The following is a 19,025-nucleotide window of genomic DNA, read 5'->3' on the forward strand; positions in this document are numbered from 1 at the left end:
GGATGGTTCTTTTGCAGGGTGGGGGGTGGACCTTTGGGATCGCCACCTTACTGCCTCTTATTAATTGCGCGAACCTCCTGGGCCTCTTAGTTGCTCCGGGAGCACTGCTCCGATTACCGCTGCTACGATTACCGCAGTGAGCTGCCTTTATGGCCCCTCTGGAGCCTTCTAACCGCTCCACTCTCGCACTGCTTCTGCGGGTCGGGGTTGTGGGTGACTCAGGCCAGCTTCATTCTTCCCGACAGCACTCGCCAGCAGGGGTACCCCAGCTCCACTAAACTTGCCCTGGAGGGCCTCAACACCACCAATAGTCCCTTCACACCGGGCGCCTCCGCCGTCTGTCAGTTGACAACGGCCACCCCCAGTCACCCAGCCTCACCGCCGCACTTGGTTTACCAGCGGGGCTCCTCTCCCTCAGTGCTTGCGGTCTGCAAGAGTTTCGCCTTGCTCTGCCTGCACCGACCGCGAGCACAGTACTTCCGCACTGGAATCGCTGTGGAGATTTCGACTTTGAAACAGCCACAACTGAAGACCCCCAGCAGTCCATGCTGCTTTGCTTCGCTGCCAATACTAAGAAATCCCTGCCTGGGGAAGGCTCAATCAGTTAATCTTTATTGTCTTAGGCCCTGGAGGGTGAGAGCTCCACGATCATGCAGCTCTCCTCACAGCGGCCATCTTGGAATTCATGAAAATGCTTTTGATGTACAAACAATCTGATCTACATGCTTCCAATATGGATTTCACACAAGTCTGAAGCAAGGGGGTGGGGGATCAAAGGACTTGAAGTCATCACAGTGAGTACTGCATCCTATCAAATAGCACTATTCATTTACTAGTGTTTTAGCTATTTTTAAGGTTCAACAACACTCTAAATACAAGAGATTCCTGCTGTGCTGATTCTACCTACTGTTTTGTATCATAAGCACAGCAAGAAACCTAATTCCTGTGGGTTTCTTAATAATGTATTACCATTGGAAAGCAAAACATGTCTGATGTCTTTTGCATACAAATGCCAAGAGTTCAGAAATTCATTATGAGGCAGTGCTTTTTAAATTGTCCCACAAGACCAGTCCAGTTAATTTTAACATTTAATGTGGCTATAAAGTGTAACTTTTTTTGAGAAAGATAATGTATTTATGCTATGTGTAAAGAAACTTGGTTGTTAATGGTTTCTACTGTCTGTCATTTTTGGTCCAATTGTTTAGCTTCCTTAGAGAAATTTGAAGTACCAATGAAAATTCGTCTGAGCCCAGAGCAATGGACACCTGAAACTGGTTTGGTGACAGATGCCTTCAAATTGAAACGCAAGGAACTAAAAACACATTACCAGGACGACATTGAGCGAATGTATGGAGGAAAATGATGTGCTTCTCATGTTTTGATGCCATTCTGCTGCCATGAGTCGGCTCAACTAGGAAAATACTTGAATTGCAGCTCTCAATATTTGAGATCTCAAAAGAAGCAACATTACAATTTCTCGCATTCGAGCTTGAATTGTTCTTTCCAGAAACACCAGAACTGCATCATGTGTTTTCAGGATCAGTAAATTGTTAAGACTTTAAGCAAGAGTCTGTGTTTTTTTCAGCATAATTTGCTGAGATTAACTCAGTAATTGTTCCTTGGTACAGCGTTGATGACCAAGTGGTAATTTGGAATTTTTGTCCATTTTATAAACTTGATCTAGAAGTCCCGTGCATTTTTTTTTTTGCTTTGTAACTCTAAAATGGGTGGTAATAGAGGGATCTGTAAGATTACTGTACATTGTGACTATAAGGGGCAGGGTATTTTGTACTCTGATATTGTTAACTGGTGTTAATGTTGTGAATTTGTGTACGTTTAAAATCTGTTTATAAATGAAATTGAACTTCTGAAGTGATCTCATTTGAAGCTCCGTAAGTAATTCTCTTTCGTGGATCGAGAAAGATCCAAAATAGAAGCAAACACCACATGCTAAGTTCTTGTTTGTGACAGTTTTTCCGTTAACTTCTGCTAATTGTCCAGACACTGCATGGAGCACAGAGCAGGTCAGCCAAGTGATCATTGCCCAAGAATTGCAGTTTGAAATTCTGAGAATTTGAATCCAATTAATGTATTTCAGTCTTTTTTCTATAGAATAGCTGATCCTTAATTATGAGCGCTGCTTGTGTTGGACAACCGGAGACTGGGTACTACACCAAGTCCAGCATAGTATAGTAGATTTTGTGGCAGACAACATATAGATCTGCTCTCTGTTGGTTGATTAGACGTTAAGTGCAGTAGCTATACTCATACGTCCCGTCCCCTTTCCTCCAGCCTTGTGGGCGTCCCCCAACATGAGGATGGTACCGGAACCTTTGGCAGCGAAAAATTGAACGTCCCCTTTAAAATTTTGTATAGCGTCTGTCGGTGTGGCCCCGTGTGTGGGAACTCCCCGCTGAGGCCCCACCCTCCGGTGCCTCACCCCAGTCCCTTTTTCCGCATGGATGGTGTCGGAACTGCGAGCCATCAAAGAGACATTTTTAGCTTTCCGCTTGCTCCTGTTGTGTGTATTCAATTTTATTTAACTTCCCTTAGGTGCCTCGCCTCCCCCAGTGCATGTCGGCCGTAGGAGGATTCACGAGATGTGCCTCATGCGACTGCTCGTTCCTGGCCTTGGACCCCCATGCACTCTGTCTTGAGTGCTTGGGGCCCGACCACCACTTTGATGCGTGTGCGGCTTGCAGCACTCTCGGTCAGAGGGCTTTCAAGAATCTGTTTTCACGGTGGAGGCACTTCTTCCACACTTCTCCTCCGCCCCAATATAAGGACATTGTCTCTAGGACCTCTCATCAAGACAAGATAGGCCCCCTGTTCAGCATGGCTCCACAGTGCAGTGACTCCTTCCCTGGGTTTCCCACAGATTGTCGTTTTCTGGTTCTGGCAGGCTGTGGCCTCTAAGGCTACTGGCTCCCAAGCCGAGCGGCTCAGGGGCTCTTCCGGGTGCTCCAGGGACAGACCTGTGGCCATCCTGGCTACCGGCTGCTAGGCTGTCCTCGGAAGGGCGATCAGGTTCGTCCTCTTCTTCAACCCCAGGGGGTAAGGGATCGTCGAATACCACCTCCAAGAGTCTGTCCTCGGCACGATCCAGCATGGCTATCGACACATGTGCCAAGGGCGTCCAGCCTACCTTCGCTCGCTCAGAGGTCGTGAGTCAGGGCATTACGACTACCGGCCGAGGGCTTTGCGCCTACCAGAGTGATCTGTGACGTCGACCCTTCTGCTTCGGGTGCAAGACCCAAGCTATATCCTCTAGTGTCTTAGGCCTCTCGTGGCTCTGGGCCTTTGCGCCCTCCCACCCAGGGCATGGTGCAAGGTTTCAAAATGGCAGAGGGGCACTTGGCGGACCCTGCCTGGCCTGCGGCCATCTTGAATTCAACTCGAGGCCCGCCTGGTCTTTCACCCATCGAATGGGCTTTGCAGGATGATCCCAGTACCCTTCCCTCAGGAAGCGGCATTGGATTGTATGGTACAGGCTTCTGGTCTCCTCAGGGGTACATCTAACCGTCACAGCCTTACGAATACACACCACTGGAGCCTCAGCGCTTTGACCAGGAGTGGAGCCCTAGCACCTCGGAGGGCCTTTCCCCTAGGCACCCATCGGCTTCTGAGGTCCACTTCTTGGAGCGCTTCCTCCTCCTAATGCATTCCCCTCAGATGAAGGGGCACCTGAAGGACATTGTGAAGCCGGTCATTCCGCAGGTGGTGCTTGCTCGGCCCCCTCCTGTGAGTGGTACTCCTGTTCCTCCAGTGCTGCTGATTCCAGTTGCTGGTCCCTCCCCCGGTCCAGGCCCTACCGGTTGTTCAGAACCCTCCACCACCTTCTGTACCACCAACGACTCCCCCTCAACAGCTGTGGCCCTGTTTTCTGTGCCGGACTTAGGGGGTACCCCGTCAGTACCCGTGTCCCAAGCCCCCCCGGTCTGTGAGAAGGTGGCAGGGAGGCCGCGATGATGAAGATGACAATGAGGATGCCCAGGATTATGAACCATCGCCATCCGTTAAAGCCTTTCATGACTGCCTTCAGGACCTGGCGGAGTTCATGGCGGTCCCTTTGCCCGAGGAGCCCCCTCCGCCCGGGAGTGCTAGCAGAGGTCTTCGGTAAGTGCACTACGATCCTGTCTGCCATCACTCTCCATAAGGATGTCTTACAGGTGGTGCGACAGTCTGGGAGAAGCCCAGGGCCAATGCCCAGATTAACAAGAAGTTGGACAGCAGGTTCAGGCTGACAGGGATCTAATCCTCCTGGCCTCCCACCCGCAGCCGCATTCTTCTGTGGTTGCTGCACCCTCCTTGTATTCTAAGCCTTTGTCGTCTTCCTCCACGGGAGTCACCTCCAGTTGCCTCTTGTCTTTGGGAAAGCGCTGTTATTCCATCTCAGGACTGCATCTGCAGCAACCCAGCACAGACGCCCTGTTGGCTGCGGCTAAAAAGAAGCTGTGGCGGGAGCTCTGGGAATTTCTGCCCGACCACCCGTCAGACAAGCAAGCTTCCTTCAAGGCCGGTCTGGCAGATGCCCAGGCCATTGCACAGGACCTCATTGTCTTCGATCTCCCACATGGACACAGCCAGCAGAGGAGTGTGCCTTGGTGTCGATAAGGACGGCGTGAATGCACGCCACTAAGTTTTTATCTGACGTGCAGGAGCAGATCTTGGATCTGCTCTTCGAGGGTGTGGAACTTTTTCATTCGTCAACTGATTACGAGTTGATAAAGAAGAAAGTCTCCACTCAAACCGCCAAGTCCTTGGCCATCCTGACAAAGCCTGGACCGAAATCCTTCCCTCAGTACCAAGGCAGAACTGAGTTCAAACCCTGCGCTTTCTCTGGCTTCAAGGAGTTCTTGGAGCAAGGTACACAGAGGCCGGAGATGTCGCCCAGCGACAACAGGAGGAAGCAGCAGAGGGCGTTGTGCTGGTTTTTCTGCTCCCCCTCTTCTGCCCCAGCCTCTGATGCCAAGAAGCAGTGACATAAAAGTCGGGGAACACAGCTCGACTATGGGGGGCCGTTTAGCTTTTTCCAAGACACATGGAAGCATATTTTCAACAGCCTGTGGATCCTATCCGTAGTCTCCATGGGCATCATTTTTCCTCTTCCTTTCTCTCTACCATACTCTCCTCCTCTGCGTCAGATCGGGCCCCCGGCTCTTTTACGGGAGGTCCTTTCATTCTTGGAAGACAGGGGCTCCTGTACTATTCCAGGATTTCTGCAGTACCCAAAAATGACTAAGCTGGCCTGAGGGTTGCCTGGACCTCAAGGATGCATACCTGCATGTACCCATATACCAACAGCATAGGTAGTTTCTGCGGTTCACGATTATGTTGTACCACTTTCAGTACAAGGTGCTGCCCTTTGGCCTTAACTCGGCTTCTCGTGTCTTCACAAAGTTGATGAATGCAGTGGCGGGTCTTCTCCCCTTGGAGGGCCATTATCTGTACCCTTATTTGGATGATGGGCTGGTGAGTGCGGGGTCACCCAAAGGTGTGGTGCACTCCTGCCAGAGATTGGCGGATATCCTTCTTCAGCTGGGGTTCTTTCTCAACCAGAGGAAATCAGTTGTGTCCATCTCAGTAACTGGTCTTCCTAGGGGTGCATTGGCACACTACCGTTCAGCCGGTGTTCCCTATGCCCGAGAGACTCCTGTCCCTCCGCAAGGCAGTGGTGCACTATCTGACCAAGTTGACTACCTCAGCATGGTGGTTCCAGCACATTGTGGGCGTGATGGCCTCCTGCGTGTGCTCTCTGTGCAGCAAGCTCGCCTCAAGATGAGGCTCCTCCAGCTCCACCGTGCGGCCAATCGGGATCAAGAGACAGTGTCTCAGTCGGACAGGAACTCAATACCACCGCTCCCACGGCCGGATCTTCGCTGGTGGCTGATGGATAGCTATGTTTCAGTGGGAGCCCCCTTCACTCGACCAGAGCCTACCCTGCTGGTGATGACGGACTCTGGGGGCTACTCTAGAGGGCTATGTGATTCCTGGAGCATGGTCCAGGATGGAAGCCCTCCTGCATATCCATGTGCTCGAGCTCAGGACTGTGGGCCTAGCCGTCAAGGCATTTTTACCCTTCATCAGGGACAGGTCTCTTCTGGTCAGGACGGGCAATTATACTACAATGTTTTACCTGAACAAGCAGGGTGGCACCCGTCCCCCCCCCCTCCTCTGCATGGGGGTATTATCGATCGGGGATAGGGCCCTGACGGAACGGATTTGGATTTCAGCAGTACACCTTCAGGGGGACAACAATTCAGAAGCGGTCCAGCTGAGTCACTTGGGGTTCAACACCTATGAGAGGGAGCTGCCGCTGTTCCAGCATTGGGGGTTCGCTGACGTGGATTTGATCGCATCCCTTCTGAATTCCAAGTGCCCCCAATTTGCTTCATGGGCAGGACGGGGTTGGGGCGTCTCTGGGAGATGCCTCCCAGATCTGTTGGCAAGGCCGCAGGTGTTGTGTACCCGGCCACGCCCCCCTGCTCCAATGGACTCTCTGCAAGTTCCGGGCTTTGGTGGGTTGCAGCACTTAACCTCCCCACCCCTTCTCTCCTTCTGCACTTGCACATTCTGAATGCTCACAAGGCCTAAGAGGTCTGCCTCTATCTTTCATTGTTATATTTGTACTTCATTCCCATGTCCCCCTCCCTGTTGCCCTGTAGGTGCTTTGAAACACAATTTACTTGTTGGATAAGCGCCTTACAAAGGCACACAAAAAAAGAATTACCCTGCATTGCCCTTCGAGACCCTGGTTTTTGGATCTGCTGCAGTTGTGCCTCCAGGATCTCGTCCACCTTCCGATCTCCAGCAGGGGATTCCTGACACAGCAGGGTGGTGCAGTGGAGCATCCGGGCCTGGCCAAGCTGGCGCTGGCGGCCTGGTTCCTGACCAGCTGAGGCTTCAACACGCACAATTTTCAGATGACAACTGGGACATCATTCAACAGGGCAGGAGACCCTGGAGTCGGTCCCATTAGAAGAGTAAATGGACTAGGTTATGGCATTGGGTTCGTGACAAGGGTCTGCACCCTGTCCTCTGGATGACGTACTGGCTTTTTCAGCTCACCTGGCTCATTCCGGAGTTCAGGTGGATACTTGCTACACTTATTGGGTGACCATCAGGGCTTACAAGAATTCCCCATAGCATGTGTTTTCTGCGGCCGACCCAGTGGTTAAGGCCCACCTGAAGGGGTTGTCTAGGGTTTTCCCACTGGTGCATAGGCCACACCCAGTCTGGGACCTCATTGTTGTTCTGGCAGCTTTGCAGCGCAAGCCTTTCGAGCCAATGGTTTCTGTGGACATCTGCTTAGTGACACTAAAGACAGTTTCGCTGGTGGCTCTCACCTCTGTGCGCAGTGTTAATGAGCTGCAGGCGTTGTCCTCGTGCAAGCCCTTCACCACATTTCACAACGACAAGGTCATCTTGCGCACTCAGCCGAACTTCTTACCCAAGGTTTTCTCTCCATTTCATCTGAATCAGGTGATCTGCCTGCCAGTGTTTTTCCCCAACCCGCAGTCAGAGGTAGAGAGGGTCCTGCATTCTTTGGAGCTCTCTCGGACTAAATCCTTCAGGAAGTCTGAGGCATTGTTCGTAACTTTTGGGGGCTCCTCCCCCGGCTCTCAAGCTTTCAAGGCTTCCATTGTCCATTGGATGATTCAGGCCATTTCGGAATCATACATGGCCATGGGCAAACTGTTCCTGGAGGGATTCATGCCCATGCGGTCAGCCAAGGCCACGGCCTTCGCATTTCAGAAACCTACTTCTTGAGATGTCGTCAGCAAGGCTGCTACTTGGGCCACTCCGTCGGCCTTCTGTAAGCACTACTCACTGGACACCAGCTCCAGACGCAATGCAGAGTTTGGTGAGGCGGTTCTGAAGAACCTTTCGAATGGATTGTATCTTCCAACATATTCCACATCTTTGACATGTAATGTCAACAGCTGTGTAGTTCGGAAACGTTTTCGGTAGAGGGCGTCCTGCGTCGATGGCGTCGGGTCGATGTCCCTCGAAGGCCTCCGTCGAGGGCGAAGTAACCAGATGCTATAAATAGGACACATGGCGCCCGTAGCCTCAGTTCTGTTTTTTCCGCAAACGTATGTGCTTCGGAGACTCGGCACGCTTTGTGTATTCCTTGTGAATATCTCTTCTTCTTCGACCCCTCCGACTCTGCAGTCTGGCTTCAAGACTTGCTGGGACTGCAAGTCGAAAATGTAGATTACGGACCTGCATCACATTTGTTTGTGTTGCTTAGGTGATTGTCGCGACACTGACGACTGCTCCAAATGCCAGTCGCTGACTGCTAAGGCCTTGCGGGAGCATAAGAGAAGCTTCAGGTAGCTAGGGTGTTACACTCACCTGGTCTCTGCGGAGGTCTTGGGGCACAGTTGCAACCCTCCCAGGAATTAGATCTCCCCCTTCAGGTCTCTCCCCCTGCGGATTAATTGTGGGCAGCGACATTTGGTGGTACTGCTCCTCCGTGAATATGAGAAAACATGAGTGTGCTGATTGGTGACTGTTGTACCTCTCTAACCCTTCTACCCAAGGTGCGATTTCAGTAGGCACGTACCGGCCCATAAGTCTGGTTAGTATGGATGATGAGCTCTCCGTCCTGCTACTTCTGGCAGGGGCGCTTGTTGGTGGGATCTATTTCTTTAACTGATCCCTGGTAAGTAATAGTCCAGCCCAGCTGCGACTATGCTCTCCTGGTTGGTGGTAAGTGTCTATTAATGTCTCTTGCCTTTTCCCCTTTCTGTTTTCTCTGTCTTGTTATTTTTGCTCTTGATTTTATTAATAACTGAATAACGTTTTCTCTTCTGTTTTCTTCCCAATAGCAGGAAATGCTGCCCAAAGCAACTGTGGAGGCGCGGAACGCGGCTGGGAGAAAGATGACTGAAACCGCAATGTTCGACAACAGGTGAGTGATGGTTTAAGGGAGAGCGCAATGTTCAGTGGTAGCGCAACCTTAAACATAATGTCTGTTTAGTGTCTAACCTTGCCTTTCGTTTTTATTTGCAGGTGCTGCGGTCGCGGGTGAAGCGCGTCGTGCTGCAGTGTCCAGATGAAGATTTCAGCGTCCCGGAAGATTTGGAGGTGAGCCGCGTTGCCAAGATGAAGACGCGCACATGTGAGAGCAGGATCCCTCAGGTGGTAAGTATGGAGGCTGGAGACAAGGTTTCCAATGGTAAGTTGAATCCCTGGCGGCGGTGAGCGTTACGCTGCATGGAAGTGCAGAATAACGCGAAGCGTCTGCCTCAGGGATCGGAGCAGCTTTTATAGCTGTGATCGTGCGCAGTCCCACTAGGTTTGGCTTGCCTGCCGCACCCTGCCACTCCTAGTGAGTAAGCATGTGCCAGGCAATCCAATAGCAATAGCTCCACCCAAGAATACACGTGGGGCTGCTTTAAAGATGAAAGTTCCATGTGAAATACACTATGCACCCGAAATAAAAATGCCATGTCCATAATAAAAGCATTTCTTCACTCAAATGAATATCTTGTTTATTGTTCTTTATGAGCCTGGTGCCAAAGGCACCAGGACTGTGTCCATCCGGGCCCCCTGTGTGGTCTGCGTATTTGGCCCGATGACCATGACATAGGGGTTCTAAACCCAGTAAGTCCCGTAAATCTAAGTCCATGGGGATGTCCACCGACGACTCGAGGGGCGATTCTCTGCGTTGGGAGGAGTCCCGGAGCTCTCAGTCCTGGAGTGGTTCCCACCATTCATCGTTCTCATGTCGGCATTCTAGGAAGTACTGTCACTGGTCGCCTTCCCCATCCTCCTTGGTGGACGGAGCCGCGAGGAAATTGGCTTGTCCAACAAAGTCCTCGACTCCTGAGGAATGGGCTGCCTTTAGAGAGCAAATGTTAGCTATTTTTCAGTCCCAGGGCACAGTTCCATCCGCGTCTTCAGATGAAGCCGGCAAGGAACGATCTCCTGTGGCTCGCACGCCTTCGGGCTTGGGTCCTCGACGCGACTCATCGGAAACCTTCAAGGCCCCGTTCGGACAAGGCTCAGGATAGTCGCAAGAGACGTGCTTCCAGGTCTCGGTCCTCGTCTCCAGCAAGACCGCAGAAACCTGGTAAGGGCTCAAGGTCGGCGTCGGCGTCGTGTCCGTCAGATGCCGACGTCAAAGCTTTCCCTACGTACCAGCCCTCAGCGCCGTTATATGATATATGATATGATATGATATGGCATTTATAATGCGCCTATACACAAGTATTTCAAGGCGCGACAAGGCAAGGGAGGGGGAACAGAGGGAAGACAGACAACAATCTTACTAGGCCAGGTGTCATTCAGATCGCGCAAGTGCATGGGAAGGGCAAAGGGAAAAGTGTGAGGGGGAAGGGAGCGGCGAAAGTGCAGCACATGGGATAGTAGATTAAATAAGATAAATAAAACGGCCAGCTGGTGGTAAGTGCAAGGAAGTGCAGATATAAGTGCTGGTAGGGGGACTGCAGGGATACAGAAAACAGTCCCCAGGTGCAGGGGTTGCCAGGGAGGCAGTGCAGGTGGGCAACTGGCGGGGCCTGAGCCCAAGATAAGAAAGGGTGGCCAGGTAAGCGGTGTAGTTTCAGGCAGGAATTCAGCAGGGGAGAGAAAGCAGAAGCAAAGAGTAAGGTTTTGAGGTGTTTCCGGAACCAGAAATGGTTCTCCTCAAGTTTCAGGGAGGCAGGAAGGCTGTTCCAGAGGGAGGCCCCTGCCGAAGAGAGAGATCTACCACCAGCTTGTTGCTTGGAGAAGCGACTGACCCTGAGGGAGTTGGAGGAGGATGAGCGAAGAGCTCGGGAAGGAAGATATTTAGAAAGAGCGAGTTGAAGGTATTGCAGCCACAGGCCACAGAAGGCCTTGTGGACAATGCAGAGGGTTTTGAACTTAATCCTCGCAGCCACTGGGAGCCAGTGCAGAGATTTCAGTCCTGGAGAGATACGATCCCTGGGCTTGAGGCCAAGGACAAGTCTCGCAGTCCTGTTCTGGATAAGATGCAGACGGCGGAGAGTAGAAGCAGGCAGATTTAGATAGAGGCTGTTAGAATAGTCCAGCGTAGAGAGATCAGGGCTCTGGAGACAGTGAGCTTCTGTGGGAAGGAGAGGCAAGGAAGAATACCTCTGAGGAGGTACAGCTGGTAGTGTGACTTCTTAGAGACGTCAGAGATGTGAGGAGAGAAGGAGAGTGTGGAGTCAAAGATGACCCCAAGGTTTTTAGCCTTGCAGGTGGGAGCAGGAAGAGGGCCAAGAGAGGCCGGCCATAGAGCTGCAGGAAAGGAGGGAGTGGGCGTGCCGATGAGTAGAATCTCAGTCTTACTGGCATTTAGGCAGAGGTCATTGGCGGCACACTACTCCTGGATAGCAGAAAGACAGTCAGAAATGAGGGAAGGAGAGGAGGAGGCCGAGGGTAGCCTGAAAATGAGCTTGGTATCAACCGCATAGCACTGAAAATTGGGGCAGAGAGCGGCGATGCGGTGGGCAAGGAATGCCAGGTATTGGTTGAACAGCCAGGGAGAGAGGTTAGATCCTTGGGGGACACCACAGGTGGAGAAAATGATATCGGAGAGGAAGGTCCCAAGTTGGACATGGGAGGGTCGGTCGGAGAGGAAAGAAGTCAGCCACGACACAGCCTGACCGGTGATACCCAGGTTATCACGGAGACAGTTGAACAGGATGGTGTGGTTGACAGTGTCAAAGGCAGAAGAGAGATTAAGCAAGATGAGGTTGCACGGGGTGTTTGAGTCAAGGTTGGAGAGCAGGTCTTAATGGACGTTCAGGAGAGCAGTTTCCGTGCTTCTGGCAGTTTTGAAGCCAGATTGATGGTCATGAAGATAACCAACAGATTCAGTGTGGGGATTAATCTGGGAGATGGCCAGTTTCTCCAGGAGCTTGCCCAGGAAGGGAGTGATGGAGATTGGGCAACAGTTAGCCGGGCAAGAGGGGTTGGCAGAGGGTTTCTTAAGAAGAGGGTGCACAAGGGAGTGCTTCAGGTGGGAAGGGAAGACTCCAGTGGCGAAGGAGTGATTGCAAAAATCAGCCAGGGCAGAAGCCAGGGAGTCAATGTGGTCCTTGATAGTTTTGGAGGAACAGGGGTGAACCTGTTTCGACGAGACTTTCATAGCTCAGACTTGTTTAGAAATCTCATCTGGAGAGAAAAGGGGAAAGGCAGAGAAGGAGGGAGGGGGAGTGCTGCAGAAGGGCCAGAGGAAGAGATGGGAATAGCAGGGGGAGGAGAATGAGGACAGGATGTCCTGTGTTTTTTTTAATGAAGTGAGAAGCCAGTGCCGTGCAGAGGGGCTGGGAGGGGATAGGAGAGGTAGAGAATGCGGCAGGATTGGCCAGTTACTTGCAGATTTTAAAGCATAGATCCGAGTTTTTAGATGCCGCAGAAATGCAGGCTTGGATATGAGCTCTCTTCTTGGTGAGGACGGAGAGCCGGTATTGCCTTTGCAGCAGGCGGCAGGCCGTTTTGACAGAGGATGAACATGAAGCACGCCATTTCCTCTCGGCCACCCTGCACTTGCACTTTAGGGCGACGAGGTCTGAGTCATACCAGGAGTTACACTTGGCTTTGGGCTTCAGGCGGATTCTCATGACAGGGGCAAGGATATCAAGAGTATCAGATATAGAAGAGTGGAGCGCGGAGAGGGCTGTGTCAGAGTGAGAGTAAGCCAAAGGGGTTGGGGGGGGAGAAAGTGGTGGCATAAGCCTCAACTGATACGCACTTCATGGGTCGGATGACTGAGAAGGTGGGTGGCAGTGATGGAGGAGGCTTGGCCTGAGTGGTAGGGAGAGTGAGGTGGGAGGATAGGAGAAAGTGATCACTTCAGGAGGGAGGAGTGGAGAGAGGGACAGAGAGGGGAAGGTCTGAGGAGATCAGAACATCGAGAGTGTGCCCTGAAGAATGAGTCGGGCCAGAGGGGAGAATGGTGAGTGACGCTGATGCCGCTGACACTCTCGACGGCGAAGCCTTTGGGGATTTTTTGGCCTAAAATTGCCAATGGAGATCCCTGATACTATAAGGAAGGCTACTTCTAAGTCTGTGAGGCCTGTGGTGGATTCCAGACCCTCTTCTGTCACGAGGTAAGGTTTTTAGCTCCCTCTGGAGGACATCTATGAGGAGGAGGAGAGGTCAGACTTCGATATGGACCTTGTTGAGCCTGATGTGGCTCTTGTCTTTTCTGGGGACAGTCAGTTGGAAGAGTTGAGGCAAACTCTTCATGATGCCAGTGGTTTGGACACTTCTCCGGAAGTGGAACTTGGCATGCCTGAGCCTGGGGCTCATGCTGCGTCGTCCTACAGGAGGTTTATGGCTAGGGCCATGGAGTATCTGGGCTGGTCCAGTCCTTCTGAAGCTTTTGTACAGGATGATCTCACTGACATCTTGATTCAAGGTCTGTCCTCTGACCGAGTGTAAACCTTTTCATCTGACCTTGCATTAAAGGGTGGCGGCTTGGCTGTCACCAGAATTTCTTCCGGCAGGTAACAAATCGTTGACCAAGAAATACCGCCCTTCCGGTAGCGACCCCAGCTACCTTTCATCTCACCCCACTCCTGAGAATTTAGTAGTTCAGGCGGCTACGGCCACCTCGAGGCAGGCGCCGTACCCTACCATCCCTCCGGATACGGACGACAAACGCTTCGACGGTTGGGCACGCAAGGGACTATAGCGCAGAAATCGGCGAACTCCACTTGTGCCTTAGCAAGATTTTCACACACTCTGTGGATTTGTTTCTCTAGCGGCTGAGCATATTCCCAAGGGGGAAGAAAGGGATGGGTTCCTTGCTCTCATGCAAGATGGCAAGGATGCCATGTGTGAATCCCTTCAGTCGGGTTTGGACACGGCCGACAGTGTTAGCCGGTCCATGGCTGCGAGCACCGTTATACGCAGATTTGCATGGTTGCGGAAGTCTGGTTTTGCCCCGGATGTGCAAGCCTGTCTTTTGAACATGCCCTTTGATGGCGTGCATTTGTTTGGCAGCAAGGCCGACGAGAGCCTTGAGAGGTTGCAGACCCAAAAGCTGCGGCGAAATCTTTAAGGGCAGCTCTGCGTCAACCTCTGCCTTTTCATCCTAGGAGACAGCCTTGGAGGGGAGGTTCTTTTCGTTACTACTTCTCCTTTGGTAGAACAAGAGGAGCCGCCAGTCAAAGGGATAAGCGTAAAAGTACTTGTGGTGGTCGGGGAAATAGAGTTGCCAAAGCCGCTCAGGCAGCTGCCTCTTTGCCTTCAGGCACTGCCACAGCCGCTCCGAACCAGTCATGAGGCCATGTCCCATGGTTCGCCAGTTGGAGGAGATTGTCTCAGCATCTCGAAGAATGGCAAGCTATTACTTTGGATGTGTGGGTTCTGAATACCATAGCCCACGGCTATTGCCTTCCCTTCCTAAAGCGGCCTCACGACAATCCACCGGGGAATCTCTCTTTGACGCTTCCAGATCCGCTCCTTGTGCAGGAAATCTTGACCCTGCTAGAGAAAGGCACCATAGAACTGGTGCCTGTAGCAGAGAGGAACAAGGGATGGTATTCCCCATTTTTTTTATTCCAAAGAAAGAAGGGGGATTGAGACCCATCCTGGACTTGCGTTGGTTAAACAAACTTCTCAGGAAGGACAAGTTCAAGATGGCCACTCTTTCTCAAGTCCTCCTGGCCCTTCAACTTCAGGATTGGTTTGTGTCTTTGGACCTACAGGATGCTTACTTTCATGTGCCGATACAACCCAAGCAAGGAAAGTACCTGCGGTTTGTGACTGGCGGCTGTCACTTTCAGGTCCTGCCATTCAGATTGACCTCCGCCCGAGCGTCTTCACCAAGCTAATTGTGGTGGTGGCAGCGTATCTCAGGCGAGGGGGATTAACGTCTACCCCTACCTGGGCAACTGGCTGATCCGTGCACGTTCTCCCGAGCAAGCATTGGATCACTTCGGTCACGCTCCACAGGCTGGTCTTCTACCTCAATTTCAAGAAGTCACATCTGACCCCTTCCCAAGAACTCCAGTACATCAGGGCTTTGTTGGACCCGTCCTTGGGGAAGTGCTCGCTTCCCAAGGTAAGGCCACATCAAGTTGTGCAGATGGTGGACAAGTTACAACATGCCCAGAGTCTCCCGGCTTTTGATTCTTAAGGTTGTTCAGCCTCATGGCGTCTTGCATTTTTCTGGTGCCAGAGGCCAGGCTGCGGATGAGATCCCTGCAATGGGTTCTCAAGATGCAGCGGTCGCAGTTCTCGGGCAAGATGTCCGATTCCGTTCAGATTCCACTCTCGGTCTCCCAGGATCTTTTGTGGTGGGCCAATGAGAGGAACCTGATGAAGTGGGAGCCGTTTTGGCAACCATGGCCGGAGGTGACTAGTGACGGACGCTTCCCTCACAATATGGGGAGCTCATGCCGAAGACTTGACCGCCAGCGGTCGTTGGTCTCCGTCGGAGTCCAAACTCCACATCAACATGTTAGAGCTGAGGGCCATCAGGCTGGCCCTGAAGGCTTTTCTGCCGTCTGTGCAGGGGAGTGTCCTGATCATGACGAACAACACAGCGGCCATGCATTACCTCATCAAAAAAGGGGGGTTAGGGTCACTCCCGTTGTGCAGAGAGGCAATGCAGCTCTAGTTCTGGGCAGTCCAGCAGGGAATTTCACTCTCGGCAGTTCATCTGGTCGGAGAGGACAATGCGGCGGTGGATGCTCTGAGCAGGCAGAGCACGATCTCTCATGAGTGGGAGTTGTCTCAGGAAGTCCTTCTGGAGATCTTCGCCCTTTGGGGAACCCCACCAGTGCCAACCGGAAGTGCGAGAGATTCTGCTCAAGGGAATTTCCTCCTAGAGGAGCCTTAGGAGACTCATTCGTAGTGGATTGGTTATTCCCACTGCTGTAGACTTTTCCTCAAGTCCCTGTCATTCCTCAAGTGTTAAGGTGGTTACGTAAGTTCTGATCCCACATGATCCTCATTGCTCCGGATTGGGCCAGGAGAGCGTAGTACCCGGACCTTCTAGAAATGTCCATCTGCCCTCGACAACGTCTTCCCTACCTAGATTTGGGGTGTCAAGTTCTCCATGCAGAGGTCAGGACCCTCAACCTTCACGCTTGGTATCTGAAAGGTTGAGGTATAAGGATTGGGACTGCCCGGATGAGGTGATGAAGGTGTTGCTTTCGGCCAGGCGGCCAGCAACAAAATCCCTGTACCGTTGGCGTAAGTTTTGCGACTGGTGCAGAGGACAACATTTTGATCCTTTTCAGTGTTCCATTCCCATGGTTTTGTCTTTCTTGCTTTCTTTGGCCCACAGGGTCCTTCAAGTGGGTACCATTAAAGGTTACCTGGCGGCGCTGTCTATCTTCAAGCGCTCGTCCGAAGAATATTCTTACTTTAAGATTCCTTTTGATTTCCCAATTTCTTAAAGGCCTCACTAATGTGTTTTCACCGTCCCCTTTCCAGGTGCCGGTTTGGGATCTGAATTTGGTTTTAAAATTCCTCATGGGACTCTGTTGGAACCTTTGCACTCTTGTCCTTTGAGATTATTGTCTTTCAAGACTGTGTTCTTGGTTGCGGTTACTTCCACTCGCAGAGTGAGTGAATTGCAGGCACTTTCATCTAAGCCGCCCTTTACTGTGTTCCACAAGGATAGGATTGTACTGAGGGTACGTCCATCCTTTCTACCTAAGGTAGTGTCTGAATTTCATTTGAGCCAGAATGTGGTTCTTCCTTCTTTCCATCATCCTCCTCATCCTGGTAAGCAAGAGAAGCGACTCCATAGGTTGGACCCTAGGAGAGCTCTGAGCTTTTATATTTCCAAGGTCAGAGTGGGCGATCAACTCTTTGTGGGGTATGCTGGTCACTGATTGGGCTAGGCTGTTACAAAACAGACCTTGTCCAGGTGGATTATCCTCACCATTACTGAGTGTTACCGTTTGGCGGGCAAGGACCCTCCTGAAGGGTTGCAAGCTCATTCCACTAGGGGCGTGGCTACTTCCACAGCCCTGCAGAAGGGAGTTCTTATTCTGAATATTTGTGATGCAGCCACATGGGCTTCTATCCACACCTTTGTTAAACATTACTCCCTTGATAGACTACATGGTCAAGATTTGACCTTTTGTAAGACGGTTCTTTATTCTGCCGTCTGATTGGGTATTTTAAATTCTTCTCCCTCCTCCATTTTCTGGTACTGCTTTGGGAGTCTGTCAAATATGTGGAATACGTTGGAGGACACAATCCATTCAAAGAACAAGTTACTTACCAACTGGTAACGTTCTTTTGATTGGATTTTCCTCCAACGTATTCCACATCGCCCTCCCAGTCTGCCCTGCTGGAGAATTTCCTATGCATTTGCAGCTTATGTTTCCACAAGGCTATGTGTAGTCAAGCAGGCATTGGATATGTGCATGTCACACGTTATGGGGGAAAAAAATAAACTGAGGCTACAGGCGTCGTGCATCTATTTATAACATCAGGTGACGTCGCCCTCGACAGAGGCCTTCGAGGGACATCGACCCAACGCCATTGACGCAGGATGCCTTCTGCCGAAAAGGTTTCCGAACTACACAGCTGTGGACATTACATTTCAAAGATGTGGAATACGTTGGAGGAACATCCAATCGACTGAACGTTACCAGTTGGTAAGTAACTTGTTCTTTTGCTTCATCCTAGATATGAAACCGGTTGTCACAGCTCCACCCTATGTTCTTGTTCGGTGGAATCACCCACAAGGATGGAGGAAAGGGGACGGGACGTATGAGTAATTAATGTTACTCACCGTAGTGACTAAGTACTCATAGTCCTTTGTCCCCTTTCCTCCATACGTCCCACCCGCTTTCCCCCGCTAGTATGCAATGGGCTAATATGTACTAAGAGTAGCCAGGTATCTAAGTGTCCGATATGTTCAATGGGACTTGGGTGAGGTGCTGGAGGGCGGGGCCTCAGCAGGGTGTTCCCACGTCCGAGGCCGCTCCCCGCAGGCGCTATACTACATTTTAAAGGTGACGTTCGATTTTCCACTGAAAGTGGTTCCGGTACCGTCCCTATGCTGGGGGACGCCCAAGAGGATGGAGCAAAGGGCACTAAGGACTATGAGTACTAAGACTTTCACTTTAATTTCTGCAGTGCGTTGCAAAAATAATGAAAATGGAATAAGCAAGATCTATATTCAGGGCACACAAACGTGGCTCAAAATACGATTTAGAAATCGTGGAATTTTTACTTCTATTTTTTTAATTTAGAAGTAAAATGATAGCGAGTAAACAAATGCATTTTAATTCCTAATAGACATTTTGTAGGCTAGGCTGCTTCAACAGAGTGCCATAAGTATAGGAGTTAAGAAGTTATGGGGTTCAGTGTAAGCTGGACAGAAGAAAAATATGTAATTTGTTCTCTTTCCTGGCATTATAAATTGAGCAATTATGGTCTGATAAAATTGCCCGTGGATTCTTAAAAGTAATAATAACATACTTCTCAACATGACCCATTCCAATCTGTAGGTGCGCATCAGTCTTGGGTTTTTTTCTTTGCAGTCTGGCACGTGTAGTTCTATTTCCCCATTATAAAAATCGGACTACAGAAGTCCCAGAATGCAAAGAATGCAAAGAAAATAAACAGGACTGGATCAGCACGTACAGATTGGAATGGGTCATGTTGGCAATAATGCATTAACATGTGCTGTGGTAATTAAAACTCTGTTTTATTTAAGCACATAGCCAGGTATTTGTTAAGTTAATAGAATTGCATCTTGTCTGTTCTGTGGTTTCAAAGGTTCTCTCAATTTCCTATTCATAATAAATCTTATATGCAAGCTACAGTTAAGACTATTAATAGAATGTGTGGCAATCATGATTCGGGTATAAAGGTAAGTGCAAATATTGCCATTGTACCAACATTCTTTTGATATGGGCTATCCAGGGAATTAACAATGCATTCCTTTACCAGCCAAAAATATCGTTCAGAATAAACTTGGTTAATATAGCCTTTTCGTTGGAGCATACTCTGAACCCCAACTATAAAGGTTCCAACCTTATGTCCTGCAAGAATGGCATATCTAATTCTTTATGAACAGTATAATT

The 19,025-nt window shown here is 50.7% G+C and overlaps 1 protein-coding gene and 1 long non-coding RNA gene across 5 annotated transcripts in view; one reads left to right on the top strand and one right to left on the bottom strand.

Annotated features, from left to right (window-relative positions):
- Positions 1–1,876, top strand: part of ACSL3 (acyl-CoA synthetase long chain family member 3) — a 3,215,977-nt gene extending 3,214,101 nt beyond the window's left edge. For 3 of the 4 annotated variants that reach the window (XM_069618147.1, XM_069618145.1, XM_069618146.1), the window contains exon 15: positions 1,206–1,876. In XM_069618147.1, the coding sequence (XP_069474248.1) occupies positions 1,206–1,363 (158 nt within the window). In that variant the 3' untranslated portion in view covers positions 1,364–1,876. The remainder of the gene's footprint in view (positions 1–1,205) is intronic. The other variant, XR_011276042.1, reaches the window with a different exon arrangement.
- Positions 1–19,025, bottom strand: part of LOC138491573 (uncharacterized) — a 230,090-nt gene that overhangs the window by 48,629 nt on the left and 162,436 nt on the right. The gene's annotated exons all lie outside the window — the stretch shown is intronic.

Source organism: Ambystoma mexicanum, chromosome 10, assembly GCF_040938575.1.
Source record: "Ambystoma mexicanum isolate Mex_15411 chromosome 10, UKY_AmexF1_1, whole genome shotgun sequence".
In the NCBI taxonomy this organism is placed as follows: domain Eukaryota; kingdom Metazoa; phylum Chordata; class Amphibia; order Caudata; family Ambystomatidae; genus Ambystoma; species Ambystoma mexicanum.